At 36.5% G+C, this 22443-nt stretch overlaps 1 protein-coding gene across 1 annotated transcript; it reads left to right on the forward strand.

The window, feature by feature from the left end:
• Window positions 1–6896: 6896 nt before the first annotated feature.
• Window positions 6897–20530, forward strand: tmem110l (transmembrane protein 110, like). The gene is made up of 8 exons (XM_056260455.1): window positions 6897–7224; window positions 12128–12176; window positions 12270–12365; window positions 12450–12571; window positions 13731–13843; window positions 15874–15957; window positions 17318–17446; window positions 19767–20530. The coding sequence occupies exons 1-8, from the start codon at window positions 7080–7082 to the stop codon at window positions 19866–19868; spliced, it is 840 nt and encodes a 279-aa protein (XP_056116430.1). The 5' UTR covers window positions 6897–7079; the 3' UTR covers window positions 19869–20530.
• Window positions 20531–22443: the final 1913 nt, after the last annotated feature.

The following is a 22443-nucleotide window of genomic DNA, read 5'->3' on the forward strand; positions in this document are numbered from 1 at the left end:
TGGAGCTACTGACTATTTGATGGACAAAAAAATGCTGTCCAAGAGAACGTGCAAAAAATACAGATAAAATGCTTTCTATGTAGGTAACTCACTAGGTTTTGAGACACAGGCAGTGTAAACAAGAGGGGGCTGCTGTTGCAACCTCACTTGTTTTCACTTGCGCAAAAATAATTTGACCGCTTTACATTTTCAAGCGTCTTTCTGACATATTTTAATGTATGGTTCAAAGTGATATTTTATGCTGAAACCACTCAAAAATAAAGAGGAAGAAATAACAGTACCCTTCTGTTTCTAAAAGTAACAGTAGAGAAATTATTCATGTTTTCAGTTCATTAGAGTCATGTTAAGTAATACAATCCCTATCCTGTGTAAATTTAGTCATAGGGGGGGAAAACAACTGAAGTAAGTTTCACAGAAAATGAAATAGCTACTATCATCATTCACCTAAAAATATGACTAGTTCACTTTTGCCAATTTTACAACTACAATGCCATTTTCCAAGAACCATTTTTGGTTCCCCAAAGTACCTTTCAGTGAAAAGTTCTTAAACTAACTTTTTTTAAGTGTAAAAAACGAAATCTTTCCCACTAAAGAACCTTTTGTGCAAAGGAAAGGTTCCATGGATGTTAAAGGTTCTTCATGGAGCCATCAATGCCTAAAGAACCTTTGTTTTTTTAAGATAGGAATATGACAATAATATTATGTAGACTACACTGTAAAAAGTTATAACATGCAAACCTAATGGTTTATACGTTTGTTGTGTAACCAATGAGGTTTAATATGATAACATGATTGATGTTTTTACTTTTAATGAAAGCTTTTAATTTAGATGTTATGACATGAAGTTTTTTTAGGGTTAACTAACACAGCTTATTCTACAAAACATTACAGTAGGCTATATCTTTAAAAATGTAAATTAGCCGATGTATAAATGATAATGTGTTATTTGTATTAATACATAAAGCATGAATTTATTATTGCAATAATGCTGTTTAGAAATGACCTATCTCAGACATATAAATTCAGTTCTCATATTGTCCTCCGTTGCCCTCCTGTGGTAACCATATTTATTGCTGACTTGAATTTAAAGTCGCATCAATATAGTTGACACTATAAATAAGTGCACTTTAATGACTTTCAATAGGACTGGTGCAGAAGTAGGGGGTTAGCAACACCATCAACACTCACCCACACATATAAACACCCTCCTACACATTCTGTAAGATGAAATTCCTTGTCCAGTAAAAAAAAAAAAAACTGATCTGATCTAATAAGCACATCTTAGTGATGTTACAGTAACAGATGGTTCATTCCTTGTGCTTAATCTACAAGAGGAGACTTTGACAAGCTCTTCCAGGGACAGATTACCACGAGACCTTGTGAGAGGAGATAGACAATGTGGGTCAATGCTTTATCCTCTCCATGCTGTGGTATAGTACTAAAAAGTTTTGACTAGGAAATTAGGATATTATCTGGTTAGCCCAGTTGTTACCAGAAAGGGTTCATTGGGGTTCTACCTCTTGACCTAATTTTAAAGAATCCTTTATGCCAAAAAAATTTCTTAATGATTGTAATACTTTCATGTTTAATGAGTTATTTCATTTTCATTTTTCTAGTGGTAAAGTATGTTTACAAGCTGTTTAATTCATAAAATTCAATCAAAATAAATGACATGAATTGAAACAAAAATTAATTCATTCATTAAAGCTAAATCCATAAAATGATCCCATGGGAATATACAGTATGAAGTGGCTGACAAGACCGTTTAGAGTTCTATAATAAAACCTTTTCTTTTCTTCTGATAAAACCCTTAAAATGACTTTCATCTGTGTAACCTAATCAGTTTGATTGTTATACAGTAAATAATTTTCGGCTTGAATAAAACAGTTCAAGATGGTAACACATGAAACAAATTAGGTTATCTGAACAAATATTTTTACTGTGTATATTTGCAGCCACCTTTCTTTTATGATCACCTCCATCAAAATCTCTAGTTTTTAGTATGCATTTTTCATGTCCAGTCTACAAAATGTTAAAAAATTGGGTCATTAAGATAAAAAAAAAAAAAAAAAAATTACTTTTATTCCGCAAGGATGTGTTTTCAACATTGATAACAATAAGAAATGTTTCTTGACTACCAGATCAGCATATTAAAGTGATTTTCTGAAGGATCATGTGCTGCTTTGGGGTAATGCGAGTTACGTAATCAGATTACTTTTTCGAGTAACTGGTAAAGTAACACATTACCTTTAAAGTTACAACAAAATATCGGAGTTACTTTTTCAAATAAGTAATGCAAGTTAATTTGTTTTCCCATTAATTGACTGACAGATCTTCTGACCCCTTGTTGAAAGAAAGTTAAGGACCCTGTGTGCACTGTGTGTTAACATGATGGTTATTGTAGTTTTAGACTAAATGTGAGCATGCCTTTACTCATCTCACTTGCACAAAAACAGATTCAGTATTCCTCAAAATGAATAAAAACAGTCTAATGCAAACTCTGAATAAGTAATCCTGCCATGATGTTAAATTAATGTTAAAATATTATGCTATTTTAAAGGTTTCTAAAAAAAAATGTGGAGGTCTCAAGACTTACATGCATCAAAGGTAAAAAAAACAGTTTAATTTACTCATAGCATACATTGCACGTCACCTAATTTCTTAGGGTCTGAAAACGGTTAGTTTGAAGATACAGTCTTTCTCAATCCCTCCTTTCCGCGATCCTACTCTGCTCGGACTGGTCAAATGACCAGATCTGTTCACTGTAAAAAAAAAATAAGATTAATAAGTTATGACAACATATGTTTTACATTACTTCAGTTTAATGTGATTTAAGTTTAAATGACTTATACAGCTTAGTTGGTTGCATTTAAAAATGTAATGCAAAAATTCTGTTTCTTGTCATAATCTTCAATTAATCATAATCTTCAGTTGGATCCTGCTCTCCCTCGTCTCTGAGTCACCAAACGTTACAGGATACCTGACCAATACCCATGGATCCAGCAGATTAGCTTGTGTGCCTTCGGCGGAGGAGGGACACCACTGAAGGCTATACAGAGCTCTTTTGTGCTCTTGCCAGCTGTGTGGACTGGGAAGATAAAGTCCTTCAAGGCTTGTATCCCTTTGGACTCAACAAGCCTGTTAAATCATGTCCGCCAAAAGGCAGATGTGACTTAACATTGGAAAAGTTAATTAATTATGCTCTAAGACTGTGCCTCTCTTCCTACAGTGAGGGATACATTGCTTCTCCCACATTGGGTATCAGCACTTCCCAGCCAGTGGTGTCACCCTGTGTATACCTCATGCTCGCTCCTTATTATGGCTCAAAGAGGAGAGGGAGAAAGCTCCCTAGCTCGGTGGTCTCAGTGTTCCCAAGTCCATTGGTCCCAGCACTCCCTAGCCCAGTGGTCCCAAGAACGGTGGTCTCAGCACTCCCTAGCCTGTTGGTCCTAATTTTGGTAGTCCCAGCCCTCTCTAGCCTGTTGGTGCCAATGCTCCCTAGTCAGGTGGTCCCAAGCCTGATGGTCCCACCCCCCTAACTCCTGTAGAACCAGTGCTGCCTAGCCTGGTGGTCCTAGCACTCCCTAGCCCAGTGTTTGTAAGCATATTTGTCCCAGCACACCCAAGTCCAGTGGTACCAGCACTCCCTTGCCCAGTGGTCCCAATTCAGATGGTCCCAGCACTTTCTAGCCCAGTGGTCCCGGTCCCAGTGCTCCCTAGCCTTGTGGTCCCAAGCCTGATGGTCCCAGCCCCCTAACTCCAGTGGAACCAGTGCTACCTAGCCTGGTGGTCCCAGCACTCCCTAGCCCAGTGGCCACATAGGTCTCAAGCCCTGCAAACTTTGCTTCAGTGGTCCCAGAGTTCCCAAGTCTGGTGGTCCCTGCTTCGGTGGTCCCAAAGACCCCAAACCCGGTGGTCCCTGCTCCAGTGGTCCTAAAAGTGCTACCCATGTCATTACTGCTTCTGTTTGTCTGAGAACTCACCCAGTTCTGCACGCAGAACTCATTTCAGCGCTGGAGCCACACAAGCACACTGTCTGTTCTGCCATGGCCAGGAATGCAGTCTCCAAGTTCCCTGCCTGTATTGCTATGGCCAGGAGTACCGTCCCTGAGTTTCGTGAGTTCCCTATTATGCCATGAAGGCTGTCTCTGAGTTCGCCCTTGAGTGGTCTTCAGCTACAGCTCGGTTTTCTGCTCTGTCGGCTCTTCCTTGGCCTCCTGATTCCCTGTACTCTTCTAATCCGCCATGGTACTCGTTTCTGCCGATTCCATCTTGGTCTCCATCTCCGCCGGCTTCACCATGGAAGGCGAAAAACAGTATGCAAAAGAGTATGTCCAGTATTCATGAAACAGTTGGGAAAAAAATAACCGGATGACTTACTACTTCTGTCGAGATTCTGAGGTGCAGCTGATCGACAATTTACTATCCCATGAGGCCATGAAGCGACGCAACTGGCACTAGTACATCACATGACAATGACAACATGTATGTCCAGATTTCATTCATACTGTAAGACTGGAAAACTGGGTGAAGAGATAGACCACTGGTCTATGAGACAAAGGACCTTGGCAAATTAACATTTGAACTCTCACACACACACACACACTTCTTCCCCGCATCCCCCACTCTCGCAGTAACACATAAAAACTCACATAAGAATATCTATGGTTTAATGTGACTGATTATCATTGAGTATTGTGTTTAGTATCATTTAAACTGTCGCAGGGTAAGTGGTACATATGTCTCATTTCCCAATAAGTCAAACAAAAGGAAATAAGGTTTTTAAGAGTTTAGGGATATCTGGCACAAATGAATGTGGTCTCTAGGCATGATCCTACTCCCAAAAGGTGTAAATTCATGAATGCAAATTACCACTGTTAGCAAATGGTTCTTCTACCTGGGGGGGGGGGGGGGGGGGGGGGGTGAACGCAGTAAATTTCCACTAAACTCAAGCTTTACATATCAAATAAGGTCTGGCTATATAAGGAAAATGCAACGAGAGCTCAGGGCTCTTTCTGTATTTCAGATAGCCCGTGAGGTAGCTCATGTAGTTCTTAAATTTTGGGTTTGCATCTATTTCTCTTATCCTAAAGCATTTGATGTTTTGTATTGATGATCTTTGAACTGATTATGAAATTGGCTTAATACTTTTACCTGACATAATAAATTGTTATATTTGATTATTCTAACAGACTTTGACTTCATTTTCATTGGAGTTAAAAGGAATAGTCAAACATTAAGGTATATTTAATGACGCACAGATATCATAGAAAAACTTTTTCATTTTATGGAGTCAGATGAAACGAGTTAATACATAAAAAAAATGTATTGTATTTAATTAAAAATCCCTTTGCCGTTGCCATGGGAAGAGACGGAACACGCGTTGAGACCACTGATCTATATAGAATGATCAGTGATTGAGACCTTCACCTCTAATCGATACCGCCATTGGATCGAATTAGACGGACTTACAATACTATATAGAACATTCTTTTTTTCCAGTCACAAAGTAATTATTCAAAACAAGAGAGTTTGCGATTTCAAACACGGCAAAAGACTATGAACTTGATGATTAAATAAACAATAATATGTTTATGATTAAACTTCAAAATAAAAGATATGAATTCAGAACATCAAACATAATTTAACAAAATCTACACAGACGTGGCAATAGCTCCTAAAATGCACATGGTCTTCTACGCCACATTGTAAATAAAGTCAACCAAAAATATGCCACACAATATCAACAAATGAACAAATAGTTTACATAGTCAATGTTATTTATTGTAAATATTGCTGATTACACCTCATTCTCCTAATCTGTTTATATGTCCTATGAAACGGTTTAATGTCTTTTAAGTGAAATCTATTTATCTGATTTTGATCCATATGTATTTTTTTTCTGTTTATTTATGCTTCAGTTGTACTCATATGCTCATTTCCTTCAGTTTCCATTTCCTTCATTCAACGATGGAGTTAGTCTCAAACAGAACTTTATCCTGAGTTCATCCAAGTGTTGGCATTTCCATTTTTGATATTCAAATGAGCATAATTGAAGGATCATGTGACACTGAAGACTGGAGTAATGATTCTGAAAATTCAAGTTATGCTGAAACAACCATTACCACTCCTTTTACTGTGCGTCACGGCTGAGAAGAGGCTGTATAGAAATAAAAGAAAAAAAGGAACATTGAATTCATATACCTGAGATGCAGCAGATGTTTTTATGATGAGAGGTTAGTTGGCATGGTAACTTCTGATAAACAACTATTTTCCAGTGTTTCTTGAATGGTTTACTCATGAAGATGAATTTTATAAGGTTCAAGAGTTGACCTGAATTGATGTGTCACACAGGTACAGTATAATAGGCCTATGACATACAGTGGATTTGATTAGAACAACTGACTCCCTATTTCCCCATATATTAGGTCCAAAATATTTCCGTCAATAACTTTTATTTTTAGCTATAGATACATATACAATATTCATAAGTAGGCTATATGATGAAACTTTGTCAATTACATTTAAATTTCATTCCAAACATTGACTAATATCAATATTGTGTACAGTCAATCAGTATAGTGTGTATAATTTGAATTACACACACACACACACACACACACACACACACACACACACACACACACACACACACACACACACACACACACACACACACATATATATATATATATATATATATAATACAATTCTAAGAAATGATCTAAAATAAAAGTAACTTGTCCTAATCTATGCATTCACATTAGGGGGACAAAGGGCTCCAGGAGATTTCAGCAGCAGGAGGTGACGTCAGCAGAGCCGCTTTCCCCCTTGTTGACTCAATAACAAGAAAGAAAGAAACTGACCTGAATGAAATGCTTTATCTTATGCCACATCGCTCAACTCCAACGACTTTAACAGCTCGAGCGGTGTGCGATCTTGGTTCATCAGTCTGCTGTGCGAATTTCTTTGTCTTCTGGCTAGTGAAGCTATATGGAAAACCCGTTTAAGTCGAATTCCCGAGGATTTCTGTTCCACAAAGGATCCTATGACTTTTGTTCTGGTTTTCAAACGCAAACATGTTAGTTTTTATGAAGAGCAGAATAAATATGAGTGATTTGGTGAACCCGGAGTATCAGGGCTGTGTGGACGGATCTCTGATGGACGGATTCAGTGTTTTTATTCAGGGTCTGTTGGCTGTTCTGGCTTTCAGCACTTTAATGTGTAAGTTGTCTCCGCATTTTAAACTAAACCGCAAATGCGATGATGTTTCCGTGTGACGTGATGGCTTTTTCTATTGTTTTCTTTTAAGAATATGATGCAGCTTGTGGTTGGTTTGTTTGTTTGTTTACAGTTCTGTTGTAGCTATTAGTATTGCGGTAGCCTACTATGGAACATGTTGTGTGAAGTGGTAGCCTACTTATAATTTAGACCATTTTTATCATCTAGTAGTGTATTGTAAAATAAATAACTTAATGTACCTTAAGCACTTGATTTGACTTTTAAATGACGTTCGTTGATGGGTGACTCTCTGAGATGGGTGCCTTTTGGGTCATACCTTTTTTTTTTTATATACCTCAAATAGTTATATTTCTGATCATTTCATGTGATAGTGGATTAGTCAAACCTTTAAGAAAATGCATTTTCCCACCTCAGGCATGAAATTCTAATCGATATTGAGTGTTTTTTCTTACTGAAAGTTGTTTTGAAGTTCAACCCCGTCACAGACCACTTGGACCCTGTTTTAAATATGGTTTTAAAAGATTTTCAAGTAAATTCTTGTAGAAGCTTTTCAATGAGATGTCCCTTGTTTGATATCATTTATTGCATGTAGAATTTTATTTTTAAATACTCACCATTTGAATACCAAATCAGCTCATGAAAACTGTATCTAACATTGGTCTTCATATCTTATCACAAAATATGCATTAACATTAGGATTTAATCAGGCTTTCGTATTTTTTCCGACTGTCCGGTAAATTCTACACACAGCAAAACAAACATTGACCTAATTTGTCTTCTTATCACGAAAATATTAATAAAAACGATCAAATAACAGGGTTGAACTCAGCATAACGGGGTTGAAAATGATAACAGGGTTGAAGTGATCATCATTATTTCAATATAGAATGGATTTATTTATTATATATTATGACTTATTCTTTCTTTTTCCCTGCCTCTGTGTCCCTTTTCCACCTTTCACGCTCACTCCTGAGATATTTTTCCCTTCTCTCTGCGTCTGCATCCCTTCTTGCTCTGTACTGTCTTTGCCTCTCTGCTGCTGTTTTTGCCATTGCGATGTCTGAAAATAAAATGGCATAATCGATTATTTCTGACAGTTCACATCACAATACAACAAGTCTACAATTGAGTAATCTACTAAGAAGTGTCAAACATTCAACCCTGTCACAACGATTCAACCCTGTTATACTAAAAATGTGACGGGGTTGAAGTTTTTGGCTAATAGTAGCCATAACTCCTTACTTAGCAAAGACAGTAGCACCACATGGCATTTAGGACATCATAAAATTGTAATGTTTTGCAAAACTATTATTTAATTCTTCTCAAACCGTTGTTTACTATCATTTAGTCATACAACAGAGTTGAAATGTTGAGCCTGACAATCTTAATCTGACAGCGAAAAACATGAAATATAGGTAAGAAAAGATACTGACACTTGCCTTTCTTTGCAGCATGTTCTTTAAGAGACTTGTGTGATGTCACTTCCTGGATGAGATGCCACAGGGATTGATCCATTATTTTTATAGGGGGGTAAATAGTATGGCGTGACGGGGTTGAAAACAAACTGGAGGACGTGTATAAATATTGTAATTTCATATATAATTAATTATTTTTTTTTATATATATATATATTTTTTTTTGTATATTTTAGTTAAAGTAGACCAACATATGATTATATTAGCAGCAACATTTTGGTATTAATTGTACTTTTTATTTGCTTGATATGCAATGAAAATGTAATGATGGTTAGTGAGGACATGCAAACTTGCTTGTTGTCTACTACTTAGGCAACCTTATCTTTAAATTAAAAAAAAAATTTAAAGAAATTGTGTTGCATTATAATGCAAAGGCACCTGGTTCTATTAATTGACAGCATTAAAATGCATTTTGTGATTTCCTTCAATTGAAAATCTTTGAAGCAAGTTTGGGGGACTTGAAGGGCACCCAATTCAGAGAATCACCCTGAATGTCAACAAAACAAAAATATTTACTAAAAAATTACTGTGCAGAGAAATTTTGGTTTTATTTATTCTGGTTCAACAGTGTCTGTGTTATCTTTTTTTATCTTCATTGTAATCTTTTGATCCATTCATTCTTCTCATTGTGTGCTAATTCAGGGTCTGAAGTGTTTATTAATCCTCGAGCAATAAAGAAACGTCATGAGTCATGACATTTAATCAAGCGCTGCACGTTACAATATCATTCAGCGACCCAAATAAACAAAATATTGACCACATTCGCACCCATCTAACATAAACTTGGGATGTATGAAATGTATTTTCTTTCAAGTTGCCTATCTTAATACCATATTTCAGTTATTTTCTCATAGCATCATTATTTTCAACATGACTCGTGTACCTTTTTAAAATGAGGAACATGAGTCATGAAATTTAAGGTTTACCTATAGTCTGTGGTGCTGTCATGATGGTGACCAGCATCTAATATTTCAGTCACCTGGCAACAAATTGTATGGAACAGTGATGGAAAAGGTGCAAATATTTGAATGAATTAACCATGAAGACTTGGAAAAAGTATAAATATATAATTTAAAAAAAGTAGTTGTATATCTATTGAATCTTTAATATCTAATATATCTATAAAATATTAGGCCTATCTATTAATCACAAACTACTGGGAAAGTCTTGGAAATTATTTGGTAAAAAACATTGTGGGAACATTATTTCATAAAATTTAGTGTCTAGTACATCTTATAGTCCAACAGAAATAATTGCCACTTTGTCACTCAAGGTAAACTTGAATTAGGCTATACTCCATTTTATTTCTGTAATGTAGTGCAACAGGACATTCAATGAGAAAATATGCAGGGCAGGAGTTGATTTTATCAAACTGGGAATTGATTGGATCATGAACAAACCAGAGTTTGCATAAACAAAGCTTAAAGAGCTGTTCGCATTATTGATTGCTATTATCCAGAAGTTAAGAGACATCAGCAGAAAAGGAAGATTAAGTTGTTAAGGAGGACTAAGTTGTTACAACCTTCTTCTTTTTTTTTTATTGAAATAACATTCACCAATCATTCATTCAAAATAAGACCAGAAATGTGACTTAAAGGTGTGTTTACATTAGAGAAATTGTCTGGGCAAAAACAAAACAAAACAAAGGATCTGTTGTCTTGACAATAGTTTAGCGAATCACAGCTCACACAGATGACACTTGTAAACCAAGCAGCTTTCTAGTTCAGCTTGAACCTGTTGTGAAATATTTCACACATCATTCCCGATGTAGCCTACTCCTGTTAAGATGACAGGATTTCGTCCACGAGCATTCGCCAAACAACAGTCAATGAACGCACCTTAAAAAGAAAGCAGCCATTCACTTTCCACACACACACACACACAATCTGAAATCAATGATAAAAGCTTTATTCAATGATGAGATTCCTCAGCTGTGTGATAGCACATGATAACAGCCCTCACTCCTGTAGCTCATGTGATGCTCCGACCCCAAACTCGCGCTATATTTACCAGCTGGAGGGTCCTAGTCATGTGACCTGCCTTACAAGTTTGAACATAAGCTCCGGTTCAAGAATTGTTTCTTTCCCAATATTTAACTATGTCATGTGCTCATTCAGTCCAAAGATACAGTATAGTGTTTTCTTATTTGGTAATTGTGAGCTGATATAATTCAAGCTGCTACTAATCAGTGAATGTGGTGGTTGTAAACAAAGCCTTTTTGCTAAGAATGTTATTTACAAAGGTGCTATAATATGTGGCGATGCTGTAAGTTATACCTAACTTTAGCGTGTAACTTGTCCCGCATGTGTAGTATGGACATGAATAATAATTCAATGCGGCTTGTTGAGGAGATTTGAGATTATATCTGCTGGATGAAAAAAGAAGGGAAATTTACAGTGTATTCCGAGACCAATAGGCTACTATAGTAGCCCTATACGCTCTTTTGACTTAGACGGCCACCCAGCAACATACTAAATACCATAGTGGTGGTGAGTTTTCGTAAGAGGAGGTAAAAAATAATGTTTTCTAATTATACTTCCCAAAAGCAGTTTGTTTGTTTTGTGGTCATGCACTGAATAACCCCCAAAAACATGGTAAATGACTGTTGAGTTACACATTAATGAATCTGTGCTGTCCCTGTTTATTATTAAACTTTTTGCTGTGTACAGAGAAAAAATACCCTAATCATGAGTTATTATCAGAAGACTGATTTTCATGTAGCCTATTTGTTTGTTTATTGAATACCGAAGTTAAGTTTTATTCGTGTTTTCAGGAAAGGCGGAGAGAAAAACAAAGGGAGAATTTGTGACATTTGTACAAACTCTTGGCCTGTGCATATGCTTGTGCTTTTACTGTATGCACTTCCTCTTTGTTATTCTGGGCACTTCCTCGCTTCTTTTCTTTCTTTCTTTTTTTTTTTGGGCTGCTTATCTTTGCTGACGTCATCGCTGTTGGTTTCCTCAGACATTCAATAATCATCCTGCTTCTGTTTGGCTGTTGATTACAGACTAACCGTTTGCATTTGTGGAAACATCCCATAGATATGTCTTTCAGCTTCGGGTGTGTAGGTTTGTGAGCTGGTTTGAGACAGAGTTTGCGTTAAACACAAGTATCCTCTCTCTTGAAAGTCATTTAATTACTAATTTTGTGTCTGTTTAGTTCAATTTCTTTGATTCGGTGTTGGTATATGTGTGCTAGACTATTACAAAGGGCAGCGATGGAGTTTATTCTGAGTTCATCCAAGTGTTGGCATTTCCATTTTTGATATTCAAATGAGCATAATTGAAGGATCATGTGACACTGAAGACTGGAGTAATTCAAGTTATGCTATATTAAACCATATTAAGAGTGATACTCACATGGATGTTTATTAAACAATATTCATGCTAACAATATCTTTGTCTTCACAGTGAAGAGGTTTCGTGAACCTGTTGGAATTAGAAGACCTTGGAGGATCTGGTAATTAAAATGAAACATTAGTAAAGAATTATGATAATTTAATAATAATAGCACAAAACAGAGCACACTCTCATTCTTTCGTTTTGCCTGCAGGATCTTTGATACGTCTAAGCAAGCCATCGGTGCTCTTTGTATGCATTTTGCCAACATATTCCTGTCCACACTCACCAATGAAGATCCCTGCTCTCTGTGAGTCGGTTATTACTTGTTTGTCAAGTTGTATTGCTTTAGCCTGCAATTACACTAACCGTATTACCCTTTTCTGTTTTACAGGTATCTATTGAACTTCCTGTTGGATGCCACATTGGGAATGCTGGTGATCTGGGTGGGGGTGAAGGTTGTTTCCAAGATAGTGGAACATAAACACCTAACACTGCTAATGTTCGGAGAATATGGTGCGTTACATTAATGGAAGCTATCGTACGCTTCTTTACTGGTATCTATGGTTCCATTCCCCTTTCGATTGCACAAGAGGGTCTTTATAGCGGAAAAAGGTTCTTTAGATTTTCAAAATGTCCTTCACACTAGAAAAAATGGCCCTTTAAAGAACTGTTCGCTTAAAGGTTCTTTGGGAAACCAATTGCTGCAGGAAAAAAACATTTGTAACCTTTATTTTTTGAGTGTTTTGGTTGAACTGAAGTTTAAAGGGGTCTGTTTAAAGTTCAAGTCTGCTGTCATAATGACCAGAAAACATAAACCAAAGATTTAAAAAGCAAAAGAGAATCTATCATGCATCAGTTTGTTTCAGACTCATGTCACCACCAGAGGGCGCTGCATGTTATATTTTTCAAATGTGTTTGGGTAGTTTCCCCACACTTGCTTTTTACCCTCTCTGGGATTTCCTTGGCAAAAACACCATAGAAAAAGAAAAATACACACACACACACACACATGCACGTAAAGCAGATGGAATATGTCCATCGTTTCACATGATTTTGGCCAAACAATTGTTCATGAATGCTTTTCTGCTTAGGTCAGCTTTTAAATCCCTGTTTTGACACTTTGCCATTTTAAATCTTCCAGAACTTTTGTAAGCTGACCACTTAAAAGGGCTTACATGCTAAAATAAATACTACGTTATTAAAAATACCAGCATTGTTACCTTCATTAATGTTAAATAAAAAAAAAATCACAAAATGTCTTTTTATGGAAGAAAAGGAGTGCCTTATAAATAATATTAATTTCATTAAAAGCATCAATATATTTGCCAATCTATCTTTCAATTAATAATAATCATTACAATTTGTCAATAATACATATATATAGCCTATATAGCCTATGTTAATGTATGTTAATTAATATGCAGCTCGCGATCTTCTACATTTACATGTTTTTTTTTTACATCCCTGTGTTCTCATATATTCATTTCATACGTGCTATGTTGTTCTTTTATTTCTTGATATTTTTGTCTTGTATTGTTATTTGATGTCTTTAGTTTGATGTGCGTTTGCTATTGATGCCTTAGCAGCAATGGTGTCCATTTTTGCAAAGACAAGCACTTTAGAAAACGTAAATAAATCCTAATTGACTTGAGTGTCTCTTTCTCTGTTTTAGGTGATCCTCCCCGGGTAGCGGCCTGGTTGTCTCAGTGCTCGGTGTATTTACTCATCGTTGCTCTGGAGAAAAGTGTGGTCACTCTGGTGCTGCTCGTTCCCGGGTGGACCAATGTAAGATAAACATTCACACACTCAAAGTTTCCGTTATTGTTACACAGACTCACCCCATGGGCATCGTTTCCCTCTACAGTATTTAGTAATACCAGGATGGACATACTAAAATCTGTTTTTGTTTTATTTTGTTATATATACAGTATATAGTACTGGTCAAAAGTTTGGAAACATTGCTATTTTTAATGATTTTGATAAAAGTCTCTTATGCTCATCAAGCTTACATTTATTTGATCAAAAATACAGAAAAAAAAAACAGTAATATTGTGAAATATTATTACAATTTAAAATAAAGGTTTTCTATTTTAATATACTTTAAAATAGAATTTATTTCTGTGACGCGAAGCTGAATTTACAGCATCATTACTCCAGTCTTCAGTGTCACATGATCCTTCAGAAATCATTCTAATATGAAGAAACATACATTTTTTCATTGATGAATAAAAAGTTAAAAAGCACAGCATTTATTAAAAATAAAAATGTTCTAACAATATAAATCTGTACTATCACTTTTTATCAGTTTAACACATCCTTGCAGAATAAAAGTAGTAGTTTCTTTTAAAAAATAATAATAATAACGAAAGACCCCAATCCTTTGAACGGTAGTGTATATTGTTACAAAAGATTTCTATTTTAAATAAATGCTGTTCTTTTTTAAACATTTTATACACCAATAAATTCAAAAAAAAAAAAAAAAGTATCACAGGTTATAAAATATTAAGCAGCACGACTGTTTCCAACATTGATAATAATTCAGCATATAAGAATGATTTCTGAAGGATCATGTGACACTGAAGACTGGATTAATGATGCTAAAAATTCAGCTTTAGATCACAGAAATAAATCATATTTTAAAGTATATTCAAATAGACAACCATAATTTTAAATTGTAATAATATTTCACAATATTACAGTTTTTTTCTGTATTTTTGATCAAATAAATGCAGCCTTGATGAGCATAAGACTTCTTTCAAAAACATTAAAAATAGTAATGTTTCCAAACTATATTTCTTGATGCGTTTGACGAACAGAAATGGTTTAGATATAGTGACTCAAGTGCCAAATATTGTCTGACCATCGAACGTTTCAGTGCTTGTGCTTTTCCTGCTAAGACAGAAGACGAGGTCAAACACCCCTGCAATAAAACAATAAAACTCACTAATCTGAAGAGGAGATCTCAAAGAAAGAGCACAGGCCTTGCCCAAACTTCTCTCCTCACGCATCTATGCATACCCCTCTTCCCACTCCGTCACCTTTCGCCCTGACTCAGGTCACTAAAAGTTCACCAAGAATGTCTACATAACACATATTATGCGTTTTGTGACACTATTGTTTTATCCCTTTCACGTTTGGAATCATTTTAAATGTCTCAGTGGCCCAATGAAGGGAGCACCATCTGGGACCTTTTGATTTCTGTCTATCACTGACTTAGAAAGCTGTATAAACGTGACTATGAAAATGACACTTTTATGTGTGAGCGTGCGTATAGTAGCTTAATGGAAATAGTTAACCCTGAACCCTCTGACTAAGATAAGAACTGGCGAGTTTGTGTCCGTGAGAGCGAGTCCCGACTGGCTTGGGACTCTAATGCGACATTGGGTCCTTCATGAACGAATAATTGAAAGCATTGGATACCCAGAATAATCAAATATCTAAATTAATACGTAGCTCCTAATTAGAAACACAGTCTAAATATTATAATCATTTGAAATCCTTCTGTTTGTTTATGAATGAAAGCAAATAGACAAATTACATATTACTTTGACGTCCTAGTGTGGAAGGGTGAAACGAGGACATGTGGGAATAATGAATAGAGATAATGTGTTATATTTCCTCTATAGAACGCTTTTTTATCTATTTATTTACTTGCTTGCTTAATACATGCAATTTCAGACTTGTTTATATATAATTGTGTGTATATATATATATATATATATAAAAAGCAGATTTCATATTATTATCATTATTTATTAGATGGATATGTACGTATATTTATAAGTGCTGATCACTGGTGTTTGTGTGTGTTGTAGCTGGAGGAGGTGGTGCTGGACTATATCCCAAACCCACAGCTGGAGTTAGCCATCGTCATGCTGATCGTGCCTTTCATTGTGAATGTGAGTCATTCAAGAATAATGCATGATATCTGTCCATCCATCCATCCATCCATCCACTTATCCATCCGTATACACCCATCCATCCATCCGTCCATCCACTTATCCATCCATCCATCCGTCCATCCATTCATCCACCCATCCATCCACTTATCCATCTATCTATCTATCTATCTATCTATCTATCTATCTATCTATCTATCTATCTATCTATCTATCTATCTATCTATCTATCTATCTATCCACTCATCCATCCACCCGTCCGCCCATCCACCCATCCATCCACTTATCCATCCATCCCTCTGTTCGTCCATCCATTCATCCACCCATCCATCCATTCATCCATCCATCCATACACCAGTCCATCCATTCATCCATCATCCCATCCATCCATCCATCCATCCATCCAACCAACCAACCAACCATCCATCCATCCACCCATCCGTCAATCCATCCATCCACCCATCCATCCATCCATCCATCCATCCGTCAATCCATCCATCCATTCATCCATCCATTCATCCATCCATCCATCCATCCATCCATCCATCCACCATCCATCCATCCATCCATCATCCCATCCACCCATCCATCCACCCATCTGTCAATCCATCCATCCACCCATTCATCCGTCCATCCTTCCATCCGTCCATTCATCCATCCGTCCATTCATCCATTCATCCATCTATCCATCCATCCATTCATCCACCCATCCATCCACTTATCCATCCATCCCTCTGTCCGTCCATCCATTCATCCACCCATCCATCCACTTTTCCATGTATCTATCCACTCATCCATCCACCCGTCCGTCCATCCACCCATCCATCCACTTATCTATCCATCCCTCTGTTCGTCCATCCATTCATCCACTCATCCATCCATTCATCCATCACCCCATCCATCCAACCAACCAACCAACCATCCATCCATCCACCCATCCGTCAATCCATCCACCCATCCATCCATCCATCCGTCAATCCATCCATCCATCCATCATCCCATCCACCCATCCATCCATCCGTCAATCCATCCGTCAATCCATCCACCCATCCATCCATTCATCCACCAGTCCATCCATCATCCCATCCACCCATCCAACCAACCAACCATCCATCCATCCATCCATCCACCAGTCCATCCATCATCCCATCCACCCATCCATCCAACCATCCATCCATCCAACCAACCATCCATCCATCCATCCATCCATCCATCCATCCATCCATCCATCCATCCACCCACCCATCCATCCATCCGTCAATCCATCCATCCATCCATCCATCCCAGTCATCCTCCCTCCCTCCCTTTCTTTCTTTATATAATATAATGCAACTTATATATGTAAATGTATGTGTTTCAGTCTATAATGTTCTGGGTGGTGGACAGTTTAACAATGCGGAAATATAAGAAGATGACATCTCTGGAAGGCTCACATGACTGTCCAAAGCAAGTAGAGGTGTTGCCACATGAAAGCAATGATGAAGCTGAGGTGAGAATATTCATATGACGTCTCAATAAATGCACATTAAAAAAAGGGTCTCATTCACTAATAATTGCGTGGATACTTCGTATTTATAAGCACAGGAGAATGCTCACAATAGCATGCTGTAAAAAATAGTTGAATTTATGTTTTTTAATGACAGATTCAACCTGGATACTGTACATTACATTACACCAATGAAAGTTGTTTTTAGTGGTAAGACTAAGATCAGGTATAAATAGTTCTTTAAGGTAACAAATTCACATTGTCAGCCCCTCGTGGACGACTGCCGCTTAAACTAAAACAAAATAACAACATAAATTCCCAGTCCTAGTCTTCTCTTGTCTTTCACTGTCGTCACTCCTCCTTTTATCCTTCTAAGCTCCTCTATTACTTCGTTTCCACCAAAAAAGAACTGTTTCGGAACTGGTGCTGGTTCAAAGTTGGTTCAACTTGCAAACCTTCTCAGAACCTGTTTGTCTTTCCACGGACTAGAGAGCCCAGTGAACGACGTCGTTACGTCACTGTGTACGTCGCCATACGTCGGCGTAAGCATGATGTGGCAAAAGAAAGGTTCTAGTCCAGCAAAGAGTTGGTCCTGCTTTGGAACCAATTTTCCTGGCCGAGAACCAGTTCTTTGGCTGTCGAAACACAAAGAACTGGTTCGCGAGTAGGCACTGGCTCCGAACCGGCTCTCAAAATGCTCATTAGCACTCGCGCCACCGGCCTCGATCCTTTCCCGCGGCTCATGGCCCCGCCCTGCTTGCCTCACAGGGTTTGAACCCACAACCTATTTTTTTTAACCAGCACATTTTTTTAGTCCCTAGATTACACCAGCATAAACATATTTTGAAGATATTATTTAATTTAATTGAAAAAGCTGTCATTATATCATCACTCATGTGCATTTTTTTTATGCTGGGTTTAGCAATCAGTATGTAGATCCAGAAAAAAATGAGTCAGTAACAATTCCTTATGACCTTGTTCCCCATATCTGTCCCTCTGGACATTTCATCCAAGTTAAGTTCAACTCAGTGGATCTCAGCTGGTTTGTCTTTGGTCTGTTTTGACTGGGTTGCATAAAACAGGAAAAAACAAAGCTAAATGCAAATAATAAAATGCAACCATCCATATAACACAATAAATTGATTTATGTATTTTTAAAAGGGAGGAGAGTCACATCTTAGGTTATTGACCTGAAAGAGCATGTGGTATTTTTGTGCAAATGCATCATGGATTGGTAAAAACTGTCCAAATTAGACCGATGACAAATTTGGAACATGCACTTATCCTCAAAAATCATAAAAATAATAATACACAAAACAAAAGGGAGCATGACTACATTAATACAGATTAAAAATGATTAAATAAAAAAAAATATATTGTTTTCTGCAGTGAAATGTTTTCTGTGGAGATCATGAAACCATCAAAATTCAACATACATTCTCCAATTCAGCCTATTTTAGAAGAATAATTTAGCATATTGCAGTTTTATGGTAATATTAGTCAATCAAAATGTTTTATTTTATAGATATTATTGTTTTTGTTTTTACAATAAAGCATTTTGGGTGTTGGTCACCACTTGATGTCCAATATAAAATCTGTCCCGAAGCAAAACCATTTGAGAACAACTGGACTAATTTTTTTTTGTTTTGTTTTTTTTGTATTAGTTTGGCTTTATTCTTGCATATCATTTGAAATGAAGTCGCACAACTGAAATGAATGTTTTGTTTCTAGGGCTGTTTATGAATAGTTTGATTGTGTGTTTGTGTATTGTATTCTTCTTCTTGAATGGTGGGATTGTGCTATATGAATGTGATTACAGGACAACTTTTCTTCTTTTTTTTCGCCGTTTGACCGAAGACCTTTCCAAAGGCCGCTGGCCTCTAGGGTCAAATTATCTCCATTTGTTGAGCAATATGGGGTCTTTCCAATCTTTTTTACTTTGTTTTTCTCCTCTCATCTTTTCTTTTTTTCCTCATCCCTTTTTCCTTCACTCCTCCAGTACTGGTAGAGTGCCAGCTGCTCACAAATCATTCATTTGTTCAGCTATAGCAGTGACATTTGGAACATGTTTCCATAAGCTCATGCTATGGAGAATGAATCCAAATCTGTGGAAAAGTATGTTTGATGAGTGCCAATATGAACGAGAATGTATAAAACTGGTCTACTGTCAATCTTCTGCTGTATTCTTCCATCTGTGCTTATGGTTTTATAGTCAGTAGATTTATGCTATACCTATAAAATGACCCAAACGGGAAAACAATCATTTGTAAGATCTGGCCAGGCTGTTCGGTTGACCTTAAACTGTGTTTATATGTTTGTGTAGGTGCTGCTAAAGGAAGATGAAGATGATAATACAGTATGTTCTGAAGAGGAAGAACACAAATCACCAGAAGAAGCATTAATACGAGTCTGTATGGAAGTTTAAAAAACACAAAGTATACCTATCAACATGTAATATACCCTATTACTCTGTTCCTAAACCTAGAGAGCTGCCTTGGTGTTTACTACCTACCTTTTGAGGCAGCTTCCTAATTGAAATGGAACTCAATTGACTGATTTGGAACCTTCTAATAGGTAGAAACTCCACAATAGAACTTTTCAGGTGAAGTACACTGGAGGCTGGACTCAAATGATTCCAATAAAGTGTGGTGTTAGCATGGTGCTAAGCTAGCAACACAATACTCAATACTTGACACAAGACTAAGTATAAAAATTCACGGCACACATAAAATGTTGAGTAAAATTCTCAATTTTTAGTTGGATTGAACTTTTATATTGATTGGCTACTTGAATGAAACGTATTTACGGTCAACATTTCATTTATCATTTTGTATGCTAGCAAATTCTGGAACAGCCTTCTTGTTGAGAGAGTGCCTTAAGAGCTTTTCATAAGAAGTACACTTAGAAAAGTATTACAATTGATCCCATTAGAATGTGACGTTAGCATGTTGCTAAGCTAACAACACAATGCTTTAATAAGTATAAAAATTCCTTTCGTTTTAGTTATATTTAACTTTTAAATTGGTATTGAATGAAATATAAGTATATACTGTCAACATTTCTCTCAGTTCATTTGCCGTCTTAAACATAAATAATAATAAAAAAGTGTTTTGGGCGCGTACCTATGATACCTTAACCCAGCAAATACAGAATTTTCTTCTAATGTTAGTTTATGGTTCCCAATTGGTTAAGATAATTAATAGCATGTGAGTTATTAAAGGGTAACATTATCCTCCCTCCACGTCCTTTAGAGTTCATACTTCTAAGTTAATTAAAAGTAAAGAAACAGAGACAGATGAGAGAGGAGGTCTAGTGTTTCTCCTGATTACAGACATTCAGACTTTTAATTTGAAGTTGAAAAAGCTCATGTCACTACCTGTGATGAACAACTCACTGTAAACGCACTACAACCGCTTTCCAGCTCTTGACACACATGCTAGAATATTGCTAGAATATTTCAAATCTGCAACGCTCACCCAAAGAAAAAAAGTTGTCTTGAAAACAATTGTAAATAAGTAAAAGACCAGGCGATCTTTGTGTTTTAACCCTGTAAAGTTTAAACAATGCACAGTGTCATTTTTTAAAAATTGTGTTTTTGTACTTTTACGCATGCAACATCATCCATTAGTTCTGATTATCAATTTTGTACAAAATAATGATGTACAGACTAGTAACTGTAAATATTCAGCTGTTAAATTATATTGATTCTTCAAAATATTTGCAATGTCAATATGCACATGCAGTCAAGTCTTTTATTACGAGCTTGAAACTAAGTTGTGAAATGCTAAAAAATACAGCTTGTAATAAAAAAAAAATCTAGTACAAAATTTCTAGCAGATGGATGTCACGAAGTAGATTAATGATTTTTTTTAAGGAAGATTTGTGGGGGTTTTTTATGTACTAATTGTTTAATTAAAAAAATAAGGCACTTAATGCCATTCTATTTTGCTTAATTTGACCTGTGGGGTCTGTGATTGGTATTTTGAGGTTTGCACATATCTTTTTTGTTATTTTTTTATTATCAGTAAGTTAGAGTCACGTGACTCCAGAGCACTTTTAAGAGCAACTTTGCACCTGCCAACAAAGTCCTGTGTGACAAGGGGGCTCTAAGAGTTAAGCAAACTTAGGTAAGAACACCTGGAAGGGGTGGGTCCAGCAACCATTTGACCCCAGTCTGATGACAGGGGCGAAACAGGTCATACTCAACCAGAAATAAGAAAAAAGGTTTCTCAGCTGTAATGGGTAAAAAATCCACTTGTGGTTTGTTTAACATTTCTTTCTCATTAATAGAGTGGCACAATTGCCCACTTTTTATGTAGTCATGGTTCTGGAAGTATTCATCCTATTAGATTTCAATGACTATTTCATTTTTCAATGCTACTTTATTTAAACTGAAGCCATGTCAAATCACTAATATTAGCCGATAACCAGTATGGTACCAATATGTAGTGCATCCCAAATAATTAGTATTTTTTACGTTACTTTATTTCTTTAACTGATGACAATTGTTTCTTTCACCAAATCAAATATAATAGCCAAATAAATAAATAAAACGTATCCATCCATCGTCTGTCTGTCTGTCTGTGCACTGGACGGTTGCTATTGAGTTATATTGCTGTGATTACCTCTTTTATAACAGTGTTGTCTCTGATTGGTGGATCTCATTTAAGGATTATGGGTAGTGTAGTACTTCAAAGACAATTCAACAATAAAATGCTTTGTTATATGACGTCAAAATTAGAAACATACTGTATATCATAATCTCAGAGGTAGTTTTTTCTTGTCAGTAAAAATCAGTTTCTCTATGGAGATTCTCACTTCTGCAACCTAGCTCTTTACCTAAAAGAAGACAGTCTATTGTTAAAGGGATACTCCACTTTTTTTTGGAAATAGGTTCATTTTACAACTCCCCCAGAGTTAATCAAGAAACTTTACTGCCGTACCATGAGTGCAGCAGGCGTAATGATATGACGCAGCGCCTGAAAATAGGCTACCTTCTG

The sequence above is a fragment of the Rhinichthys klamathensis genome, unplaced genomic scaffold (genome assembly GCF_029890125.1).
Source record: "Rhinichthys klamathensis goyatoka isolate OS25496 unplaced genomic scaffold, OSU_Roscu_1.1 h1tg000176l_1, whole genome shotgun sequence".
NCBI classification, from domain to species: Eukaryota; Metazoa; Chordata; class Actinopteri; order Cypriniformes; family Leuciscidae; genus Rhinichthys; species Rhinichthys klamathensis.